Here is a 12,526-nt window from a genome sequence, read left to right on the forward strand (position 1 = left end):
AAGAATTCCTATAGTTGTTTCTGTGTGAATCTTTATAAGTTCTCTAAATCCTCTGGTACCCCCTTCAATTCCTACATGAAAGGAGAAAAGCCAAAAAGCTATTTTCCCCACATACTCTAGAAAAAGCAGTGGCCATTTGATCCATTTGTGTGTCACAAAATATAAATGGAAAAACCTGATTGGTGGAAAGTTTGATTCTGGAAATATATGATTCTGGAAAGTTTGGCTTTCCCCAGTAAAGAGTCACTACATTTGGTGCATCTTTTCTCTTCTTGCTTTAAGTTTGGGCACAACATCTGCAAAGGCAGCATTCATCAATTGTGAAATATCCAGATAATGCTTTTTTTCTTATTTTCCCTGGTCCCTGAAACCCCTAAAACAACTTAAATCATGTTAAGTATGCTTTATGTCACAACTTAGAAAAGACAATGTCAACAGCATCCTTAGGTAATATATGCATATGCATCATACATATTTACCTGAGGGCAGGTGGGAACCCATTAATCAAGGAATAAATGTGTATCTACCATGCTAATATCCTTCAGGGGCAGGGCATTTTTGTTGGGTTAAATATCTTGGTGATGCAGACTTACTTTTCAGCCTTACACATTCCTGACTTGAATATTTGCTGCAAAAGCAACTTGCTTTCCCCATTGTCATCACCTTTCCCTTATTTCCACCCTTCCATCTAGCAACATTGCTTTCTCATTACTCTATCTTCTGTAACACTGTCTGTTGAAGTCTAGGTATAATCCTTCAACCTTAACTGAAACAGTATCTCTTATATAGACACTTGCCTGATATCTGTGACCAAACCATTTTCTCCTTTTAATCTCCTTGGAAAATGTTTCACTGCTCATGAAGCATTTGTATTTCATACTTTAATTTTGTTGAGTGTACTAGTTCTATTTCCTTGCCTTCTGCAAAATCATCACCATCACTCCCAGTAGAGCACAAAGCTTCTGGGGGGCAGGAAGAGTATGTGGCTATTTTTAATTAATAATGTGATTTTCTTTAGCCACCCAGTACATGGCACAGATCCTGATATTGGAGTGATATTGGTGGGATAGCCATGAATACCAAGGTTGATATGTTGATTTTGCTGTAAAAATTAATTGCCTTCATTGTGTCCTTCTATACGGCTACATACTTGGCAAAAATTATAGTCAGAAAAGAGGATGAGTTATCTCCTTGAATCTTAACTTTTAGAGAGTTTGGTCTTTATAAATATAAAATGATCTCAAGAATAAAGATTTCCAGAAAGCACCCATGCATATTGTTAACAGGGTTAGCAAACTACTGCACACAGGTCAAATCTAGCCCACTGGCTATTTGGTAAAGAGGTACTGGAACACATGCAGTTTATGAATGATCTAAGGCCACTGTTGTACAAAGACTGAGTAATTACCCCAGAGACTAATACATATATATAATATGTATATATATAAATACACACACACACACGTACATATCCCACAAAGTCACAGATATTTGGTATCTGGGCCTTTGAAAAGCTTACTAAATCTTGCTAGTAAATTGGTCAAAAGCAACAATTATTCAAATTGTTAGGTCAAATAAGTTAGAGAAATAAAATTAAATAAAATTAAATAATTGTCTTAAGACAGACCTCCTCAGAGCCTGTGATTCATATTACATGTTACATGTATTCCTATTATGCATTACTAATTTTCATGTTCCCCAATATTCTTGATCACTGGAAATTTTTAATGGACTGTATCTCATGCCTAGTTACCTGAGGATCAACAGGTTGGCCAATTGTTGCTTTAGTGAAGTGCATAAAAAACAAACAAACAAAAAAAAAACTGAATTGCAGTTTCTCCTTTAAAGTATTGCCCTCTTCTGATAATATTTAACTCTCTGTGAATTGCCGTATTATGCTAGTGATTTTCTCTAATACAATTAAGCCCCTTAGCAAACTGACCCATGATAAAAGGACCACTTAATCTTGCTTCAGGTAAAAGTAACTATGTACCTTGTGCTGTAAACAAGTAAGGCAGTAATTATCTCAGTGATGTGGATAATTAACATCAAAACCACAGCAATGTACTTGAGGGGAAATTTTACAATCACAGATTTAAAATTACTTGTGTGTTAGTTGCTTACCTGAGTCTCTTTGCAACCTAATGGACTGGGGCCTGCCAGGCTCCACTGTCTGTAGAATTTCCCAGGCAAAAATACAGGAGTGGATTGCAATTTTCTCCTCCAGAGGATCTTCCTGACCCAGGGGTTGAACCCAGGTCTCCTGCACTGCAGGTAGATGCTATGCTGGCTGAGCCGCCAGGGAAGCCCAATTACTTAAAGGGAGATGGGAGGGAGGTTCAAAAGAGAGGGGTTATATGTATACCTGTGGCTGATTCATGTTGAGGTTTGACAGAAAACAACAAAATTCTGTAAAACAATTATCCTCCCATTAAAAAATAAATTAATTTTTTAAAAAATGGAACGTGAGCCAAAAAAAAAAAAATACTTAATCTAATATAAATTGAGGCTGTAATATGTAATACCAGGTTTAGGCATATTAATGTGATTTTTTACACAATTAATAACCCAATTAGATGTAGAAACTAGTTTCCATATTTTCTGATTAGTTCTTACATTACTGTTTTGTTCAGTTCTTCCTTTAAGAAAATACAGTTTGCCTCATTTATATTCCTTTAGACATTTTTCCTTCAACTTAAGTAAACACATTGTGTAAAAAGGTGCTAACTCAAAATATATTATTTTCCCAAAGGCTTAAAAATGTGCAGTTTACTTAGTTATTTCATTCATTTAACCTAATACGTGATACAAACGTAATTATAATTAAGTTGACACACGCATACTCCAAAGAGACCATCTAGGATTATCTCACAAAGGTAAATTCAGTATATAAAGATCCATAGTCTCAGCTTTATAAATCATGCAACTCATTTACTATAACCGCAAATGCCTTCCGAGTATCAGAGGAGAGACAGCACTGTGTAGGAGAACCTATTCTGATGTTGGAGTCAGACTCCAGTTTGAAACTATGTCCCTTTGTTCTTCCAACTTCAGCTTTTAAGTGGGCAGAAGTCTTCTGACAAGTAAAGCCTGAGTACTTTGGCACTAGGTACTAAATGTACTAAAAGTACAAGGGAACTTTATCCCACAGTTTGGCAGTGGTACAGATTTCACCTATTTCTCATAAAATTCCTTCATTGATGGTGTCTAAAATATTTTCTTTGTTACAAGTTTGTTTCCTTGTCCTATTAGTACAGTTGAAAACACTATTAGTAATACCTATAAATGGAATATGTCCTTGAATACCTTACTTGCTAAGCATATTTATTTAATAATTATAAAATTATTTGTAATAGTTAAATAATATATGCACAGTGCTTTAAGATAAAAAATAAATAATAAAATCTCAGCATAGGGAAGGTAACAGCTTATAAAACAAGTAGTTGAAACACATATTGCGGAAGTTTTTGCAAAATTACTAAAGTCCTTTTCAACTTGTAAGTATTCCTGGTAATTTGTTGCAGAACAGTGCCAAAAGTGTTATCAGTTACCCAAGGAAATAAGCAGATATTCTTTACACTAAAGTCAGGGAGCATGCATGTGCGCACATGTGCGCGCGCGTGCACACACACACACACACACACACACAAAGAATTTCCCTAAAATCTCAAAAAGGGAAAATTAAAATATGTTCTATATTATTAAGGATAATATTTTTACATATAAACAGAACTACAGAACTATAATGGCCTCATCCTTATTATTTAATATTTGAACACACTTCTACCATACAAGTTAGGTAGAGAAGGGCACATGAAAAATACTTATTCTCATGCTTCATGGAATTTATTACTGAAAGGTAGAGAACTGAGAGTGATTGCATACGATACTGTTTGCGCTAGAAGCTGAACCTGCTCCACGAATACCTGCCTATCTCTACTTACGCACATATGTAAACACATGACTTTGTATGTTAATATATGTTAATAATTGAAATAATAAGCTATATACACATTTGCTTGGAATAGTCAGAGAGAAAATTCATTGGAATTCATCCTGGACTGCAAATAGCAAGAAACTTTAGGACAGGAAACTAGTCTTTTCAATGATTATTTTCAAGATTTTATGAAGTCCTTAACAAAATGAAAATTGATCTTTTTAAAACGTGAAAATGTATCATCTGAAATATATGAGTCCACAGAAATTTAAATATACCTATATGAGGAATAACACTATTGTTGGAATTATAAGGCCTCATGTACATTTAAATATACTTACTGATATGTATACACAAAAGTACCTAAAGCAGCACTTTTAAAACTTAAGATTTTCTAAAAAATGAATTCATAATTACTGACAAGGGAAAATTATTTCAACTCTCTTTCAAAATTCTATAAATTCTCCCACTAAATGGCTTTTGATGTCACTTGTATAATTTTATAATAAAATTATAACATTACAAATGTATTGCTATTGTTAATCTTTTAAAATATTTAGGTAGCAAACATTCATGTAGTGCCTACTATGCCCCAGCAATAAGATAGATGCTATAAATACAATAGTGAACAAGAGACACAGGTTCTCTATATTTCAGTAACTCACATTCTGCTAGGAGTGAGAGGATTTCAATAATAAGCAGGCATGTATATATAGAGAATATTTTTCATGAATTGCAGATTTATGTATTTCTTCTTTAAAAACATTTGTTTTTCTAAATCATCACATTTTAATTGAGGCCTTTAAACATAAGTTTTATCCATTGCTGTCTCAATTTGAAAGAAATTGTCTATTACTTTACCTATTTCCATAAGTTTCTATCTCTGGTTCTATTTCCACAGATTTAAAATATTATTAGACCACAAAATATACTTCTCCTTGCTTTCACTGAAGCTATTATTAGCCAGATTTTATCTTAATTCCTATTTTGTTATTCTAAACTTCCAAAAGCCATTTCTTCTACAACCAAAGCACAAGCTTCACTTCAAAAATACATAAAAGAAAATTGATTTTCATCCTGAAAATGTCAAGTTTCTGCCTATAATACTCCGCTATAGTTTTCTGAAACAGCAAAGTTCAAAAAGAGCCATCGACCTGATGGCCCTTTGACACATTATGATGGATTCAATGTGTCTACTACCATACTGCCAGAATGTCCTCCAAGAGAATGAGACAATCAATGAAGAATAAAAAATCTAAACTGGCTGAACACCTGCTTGTTTTAAACGAATTAAAAGAAAAATACTGGTCTTTCAATTTCTCTGGGGAAAGAGTTTTATAAACTCTATAATTAACTTGTTTCTCTTTTTCTGGCTTTGATGAATCAGATAGTGCCTAAAAGTTAAACTCTGTATATAGATAATAAACTTAAAATATAGCTGCTATGTATTGTTCTTCTCCAAAAGAGAATGAAAATATTATGTAAAGGATACAATTTCATGAAAAAACATAAACATTACTCACTGTTGTGTCTTGTCTTTCCCTCATCCAGTGATCCTGGCAACTTCAACTGTGTCTAGTGAATAATGCTTCCATTTTCCTATAGGATAGAGTTATTGATCAATGCCACATCAAAGCAAAGACTTTATTCAGGTACAGAACATAGGAGCAATTCATTTTCTTATAGATTATACTTAGGCTTACAATGAATTAATGCAAATTCTGAAAAGTAAATTATGCAGTCATAACTTAAGTTTTGGAAGCGTCATACTTCTGATTGAAAACTTAACTCTCAGAATGCATACCAACACAAATGTTCCATAAATGTTCTCTACTTGGAAAACAAAATTTCACTCCCATCTGCAAATATTATGCCATGTGACCAGAGTCCTAACAAGGAAGCACAGTATAAATTCTCCTTCAGTGACACTAAAAATATGGTTTTTATAGTATGGTAAATGGATGAAAGACAATTAAGAACAACTATATAGTTTGAAGATGACTTTTGAGTCTATAGCAATTTTAGTTTACAGAATGTTATATAATACTCTTATTTCCTTTAGGTTCACAAATTTTGTACTTATGCTTTATGAAAGATGAAATGGATGATTTTATGATAATGTAATGAAAAGTCCTAAGACATTTTAGCTACTGTCATTACTGCTACTAAATTTTAATCTTCCTCAAAATCGAAGGCTTTGCTTTAATTATTCTCACAGTTCTGTTAGCACTGCATTGAGTATATATATAGCAGGAAATACAGCACACATAAATGGAAACAGCTATAGTTTGTTTGAAACACTTAAACATGTTCCCTTGAAATTCTGAAGTAGATATGAGGTTGACAAATGCTCCTCATTTATAAAACACAAAAATAATGCTTTGTTTCTCAAAACTAAACTCTGCTTGTGAACTACTGAATAAGTAGAGATAAATACATAAAAATTACATCTTAAAATCGTACTTCTAAAATGATCTACATTAAACAGCAGAAGGTAAATAACATGCAAAAAGAGATAATTTTTTATAAAAATTGAGAGCATAAAATTGAAATTTTAAAAATATTGTGTTTACATGAACATATTAAGATTTGTATATAAAATAAAAATTAAGAATGCATAAAAGTGAATTTTATACCTCTTTAGGGACTAAGGAATATATAACTTTAAGGAAAAAATAAATTAGGACAGTTTCAATTTTTTAAAAAAATTAAACAGTATGTTAATCTATTTTTTCACAGTGAAATATAAGCTTAGCATCAACATATAAAACATATCAGTTGAATCTTTGTAGGCAGATTATAGATGGGGCTGGATAGGATCTTCAAAATTGATACCTGCACCTGCCAAGCCCACTTTGGTCCCTTGGTAGCATCTGTGCCATTTTTGTATAGCTCTATGGCCTCATGGAATGTATTCTGGAAACTCCTGACATAGATAATTTCTTAACAGACTTTAATGAAAGCTCTAAAAAGGATATGCCACTTTATCTTTTTTAATCAACAATGACTATACTAAAAGGACAAGTAGTATAGTGACTTCCTTCATGTAAATAGGCTCTGAGTACAGTGCCATAGATGAAAAATGACTCAAGTTTTCCCTAGGAAGTCACTATTCTCTTCTGAATAGTGCTAAACCTTCAATTAATCCCAATTTAAATAAATCACATTTCACTGTACTTTGGGTCTATTTGGCAATATAGTGGGGTTACCCAGGGATTTCTGAGTAATGATTATACATTAGAAAGTATAAAAGAAAGTGAAGAAGGTTTAAAAATTAATATTTAAGGTATTGAATGCCTCCAGACCTGGAGACAACAGTTAAATGAAAGGGAAAATTTGAACAATTCTAGCAAATATAAATTATATATAAAAAATTCAATTTTGTTTGATTGTGCCTATATGTTATCACTATACTTTCAAAGATCAAATAATTACTTAAAATTTCAATTTAAACTTATATCATCAGTCCTAGTTTTGAGAAGTTATAAATCAGAGCTTCTATCCAGAGTGCAGGATTTCAATAAATAATTTATACATTTACTAAAATTAAGAGGTAGAATAAAGGTGACATCTAAGGTTAGTACCAGCTCCTGAGATATTTCCTTTATCATAACTATAAAAAAAATTTAAAACCTAAGTTTCTATATTGATACTTTGATAATACCTCCTCTAGAGGTCTGTGTTCAGTTCAATTCAGTTCAGTTCAGTTCAGTTCAGTTGCTCAGTCATGTCCGACTCTTTGCAACTCCATGGACTGAAGCACTCCAGGCTTGCCTATCCATCACCAACTCCCTGGGCTTACTCAAACTCATGTCCGTTGAGTCGGTGATGCCATCCAAACATCTCAGCCTTTGTCATCCCCTTCTCTTCCTGCCTTCAATCTTTTCCCCAGCATCAGGGTTTTTTCCAATGAGTTTCCAGTAGCATATTGGAGAGCTACCAACCTGGGGAGTTCATCTTTCAGTGTGCTATCTTTTTGCCTTTTCATACTGTTCATGGGGTTCTCAAGGCAAGAATACTGAAGTGGTTTGCCATTCCCTTCTTCAGTAGACCACATTTTTCAGACCTCTCCGCCATGACCTGTCCATCTTGGTGACCCTACACAGCATGGCTCATAGTTTCATTGGGTTAGACAAGGCTGTGGTCCATGTGATCAGTTTTATTATCCTTCTGTGATTGTGGTTTTCATTCTGTCTGCCCTCTGATGGATAAGGATAAAAGGCTTAGAGGTCTATGTAGTATCAAGAGTAAACCCAAGCCTTTCTGCTTATTCTGAAGTGCCTCAATATTAGCGAGAATAATAACATAAGCAGAGACTCTATTATTTACCACACACAACTTCACACAGCTCTTTGGAAACACGTTCCCTAATGAACTCAAACTAATACTAGAATTACTAACTGAGAAAATTGTTTGCTTTTTAAAATCTTATTCGTGATTGGCCTCTGTAATATCTGTGATGTAGTAATTCAGTATTCAACCAATGAGACAGTTTAACTGCATTTCAGCTCCTAAACAGTGCCATTAAATAAATGCACAACCATTGACACATTTATGGTGTGATCTAATTAAGCAACCACTCTACCTTGACAATACCTGAATAAGAAAGCTGTATGATATTTATTAAGGTAAAAGACTGTTATGTTTCAAGCATAGAATTTCAATCTCTGAAAACTCCATTCACAGTAGAGTGATACTTTGAATTCTCGATCCAATATAAACACTAAAGTCAAAATTGATAAAAATACAAAATTATGCATTGCTATTGCTTCATTTTTTAATAATCATTACAACTACTCCATCCAGTTTCATAAAATCCCTTCATATTTTAAGCCATGATATAGTAAAGCAGAATCATACAGTGGAAGGAGGGTTGTCAGCCCACTTTACTGTTTGGCATTTGACAAAGTTCTCTATCAAACTATGCTCTCATTTATTGATTTATAAAGTCAGTATATTGTACCTGACCATTTCTAACATGTCTTACAGATCTGTGATTCAAGACCATGTAGTTTTAAATCAGAAGTAGACACTGGCTTCAACTCAAGAATTAATAGCAGTCATTTGATAGTGAACATTCATGTGAATGAGGATTTGATTACTGATCTGGGAAAGGATGCTGTGTTCAGGATGTGGGATGGCTGAGTAGTGGTGATCTGTGTCACAAAATTGTCACATCTGCAGTGGATTTAACCAGAAAGAAGTTAAAGTAAGACTCAGTAATAGAATATACCTCCTTGAATTCAAGTGATAAAACCATTTAAATTGGAGAACTATTTTGAATATTTCACTTCAAACCTTTTAGAGAAAATAACATTAATTCTTCCTGGTTGTCATGAAATAAATAGATTTCATGACCATTTACCTGCTTAGAAACCTAGAGATTCTCAAACAAACAAACAGAAAACTAAAGTACTGCATTTATTTTTCTTAAAAGCCCTTAGAAAATGTCGTTTCAGTGATATAAGAAATATAAACCACCAGGCTTCCCTGGTGGCTCAGTGATACAGAATCTGCCTTCAATGTAGGAGACTGGGTTTCAATCCCTGGGCCAGAGAAGATCCCCTGGGGAAGGGAACGGCAACCCACTCCAGTCCTGTTTTCTAGGAGAGTGGAGCCTAAAGGGCTACAGTCCATTCTGACTTCACAAAGAGTCAGACACAACTTAGAGACTAAAAAACAACAAACAAAGAAATATGTAATAGCTATTGTTAATCAGAAGAATAAATTTATATTTCAAGCAAAAACACTAGTATATAATAGAGAAGTTGAATAGACCAAAAGAAAATACATTTTTTATGAAAAGAAATTCTTAGTCACTATATTTATTAAGGTCATTTTTAAACCTAGGTAACCATCTAATCAAAATATTATGATTTTTGTTTTTTTTTCAAGATAAAGCAACAAACATGTTTAAATGAAGGAATGGTCTTTGATTTTTTTTAACAGTTTTAACTTAGTCAAAGATAGGCACAAAATTTAGAAAAAGCTGTTAAGTGAACAGGGCTTTGTTTGTGATCAAAGTGTTTAATATATGACTTTACAGAAAGGTTAGTGGCTATTTTGCATAACAAGATGCTCAATGAATGGCCACTTCAGAGTATTTGGATATTATAAATCATTACAATACCAGTTTGAAATCTAAAAGGCCTTCTAATACTCAGCATGCTACAATAACTCCATGAAATTATATTTGGCATAGTTCAAGAGTGCACATCTCATGATTACTTTTTCCTACTGAGAAAGCTCACATAGAACACATCATTTTTTTAATTACATTTTATAGAATATTTATGGTATTGATAGAACGTAAGAAAAATTCAAAGATGCAAAAAAGGAGAGATGGAGTTTATGTATATTAAAACAAAGGCAGAATTTAAACATATGTACTATTAAAAGACATTTTTCTTTTAGATTGTCTTTGCATGAGAGAGCTTTTATTAGAAAAAAAGTATTGGTTTCTGCAAGACAGAAACTGCTTCACAAGTTCTAAAAGCCTTTTAAACACAAAGATCTACAAAAATGATTTATCTTATGCAAACTTAAGTGAAAGTCAGCTGAGGAATATTGCAGAGATCACTCAGATTCTATTCCATACTTTCTCCCACAAACAGCTATATAATTACATTTAACAAATTCTGAGGAAATGTAAGAATTCCTTTAGATAACAGATTATGCTTTGTAATTGGCAATAAAAAGTACTGTAGAATTCCTAGATACTTTTTTTTAAGGTTTTTCTTTACCTCCAGTGGTCCAATGAATCTCTGCATTTAAATTGGCAAAGCCTTAGTGAAACCTTAGTATATTACGGGGGTAAAATGACAAAACTGGAATCAGCTTTGCTTCTATGTTAAAAAGAAAATATGATTGACTACATGAATGTGACTTTTTACTTTTTTAGATGTCATACACATAGTCAAGCATATTTTCTTTCTAAAGCAAACAGCCAACTCATTGGAAAAGACCTTGATGCTGGGAAAGACTGAGGGCAAAGGAGAAGGGGGCAACAGAGGATGAGATGGTTGGATGGCATAACCGACTCAATGGTCATGAACTCGGGTAAACTCCAGGAAATGGTGACAGACAGGGAAGCCTGGTGTGCTGCAGTCCACAGGGTTACAAAGAGTTGGACACTACTTGGCAACTGAACAACAATGTGCATGTCTATGTGTATGTAAGGATGTGGGTGAAGGATGTGTATGTCAGGATGTGACTGTACATATGAATATCTTTCTTTTTTTTTTTTTTTTTTGGAATGAATATCTTTCTTAAAGGATTATGATAGCCTTCCTTTATGGTTACCTTAACATTAAACAATGTGCCTGTAATACAGGAGACTGGTGTTTGATCCCTGGGTTGGGAAGATCCCAACTTTTATCTGTTCTATAATGTTTTACATGTTAACAATATTGTATTGGTTGCATTTTTTGTAAATTTGCTTTCTCAGCTCATAGGATGCCTTTGGAGGTTGCAGAATACCTCAAAATATGCCACTTTTGAGCTAAAATTAATAATAAACCCTGCAAATATACAAATAACACTCTAACCTTTCTTCTTTTTCTAAAAAGCAAGAGAGGAAATTTACATGTGAAAAATATTCTCCCTGTTCCAGGAGGAACATAATATTCTTATTATTAATATAAACAGGAAAGAGAAGCTGAAACCAAGGGAATTCTCAATAAGGTGACCTTGTTAAAATAATTCTTATTCTCTAAATTATGAGTTGGGGTTAACATAGACATACTGCTATATATAATATAGATAGCAAGGACCTAGTATATGGCATAGGGAACTCTACTCAACATCCTGTAGTAATCTATATGGGGAAAGAATCTAAAGAATGAATGGAAATATGTATATGTATAACTGAATCAATTTGCTGTTACACCCAAAACTAACATAACATTGTTTATCAACTATAATATAAAATAAAAAAAAATAAAAGCTACCAAACAATCCAGAGAAAAACAAAGTTTATAATTTGAAAAGGAAAAACAAATTTTTATCTTCCTTTAGCCTCTCAACATGGTTTAGGTGGCTCAGGCTAAGAATCTACCTGCAATGCAGAAGATGTGGGTTCTATCTCTGGGTCAAGAAGATCCCCTGCAGAAGGAAATGGCAACCCACTCCAATATTCTTGCCTAGGCAGTGCCATAGACAGAGGAGCCTGGCAGGCTATAGTCAATGGGGTCACAAAAGCATCAGATATGACTGAGAGACAAAACAACAAAATGGCTTTGTTACTTTTTCACATATGTTTCTCTTTGTTCAACCTTCTGTAAAGGCATGTAAGGTTTGTGCAAGAGAAATACCCTAAGAGGACAGATGCAAAAATTTGCTTCCCCATACACTTTCATCTTATACCATTTGACATAGTTATTAAATCATTATACACTGAAAATACTTGAATTTATTTTTATTCCTTTAAAATGAAAATATTTCAGTACAGACATCTGATGTTCATGTCTATTTATTTTTAAATTGGAAAATTTAAACCAAATTGTCTAATCCACCTGAAATTGATTCTGATATAAAGTGTTAATGGGTCCAAAAGTATGAATTATTACATTTAAAATTTTATTCACACTT

At 33.2% G+C, this 12,526-nt stretch overlaps 2 protein-coding genes across 2 annotated transcripts in view; both read right to left on the minus strand.

Moving 5' to 3' along the window:
* The window catches only part of PCDH15 (protocadherin related 15), a 1,286,954-nt gene extending 1,281,464 nt beyond the window's left edge, over positions 1–5,490 (minus strand). Inside the window, exon 1 of the mRNA XM_043476181.1 lies at positions 5,461–5,490. The gene's annotated coding sequence lies outside the window, so the exon portion shown is untranslated. The remainder of the gene's footprint in view (positions 1–5,460) is intronic.
* LOC122446790 overlaps positions 5,475–12,526 on the minus strand; it is a 457,573-nt gene continuing 450,521 nt past the window's right edge. Inside the window, exon 5 of the mRNA XM_043477284.1 lies at positions 5,475–5,536. Within this exon, the coding sequence (XP_043333219.1) occupies positions 5,503–5,536 (34 nt within the window). The 3' untranslated portion in view covers positions 5,475–5,502. The remainder of the gene's footprint in view (positions 5,537–12,526) is intronic.

This window comes from Cervus canadensis, chromosome 8 (assembly GCF_019320065.1).
Source record: "Cervus canadensis isolate Bull #8, Minnesota chromosome 8, ASM1932006v1, whole genome shotgun sequence".
In the NCBI taxonomy this organism is placed as follows: domain Eukaryota; kingdom Metazoa; phylum Chordata; class Mammalia; order Artiodactyla; family Cervidae; genus Cervus; species Cervus canadensis.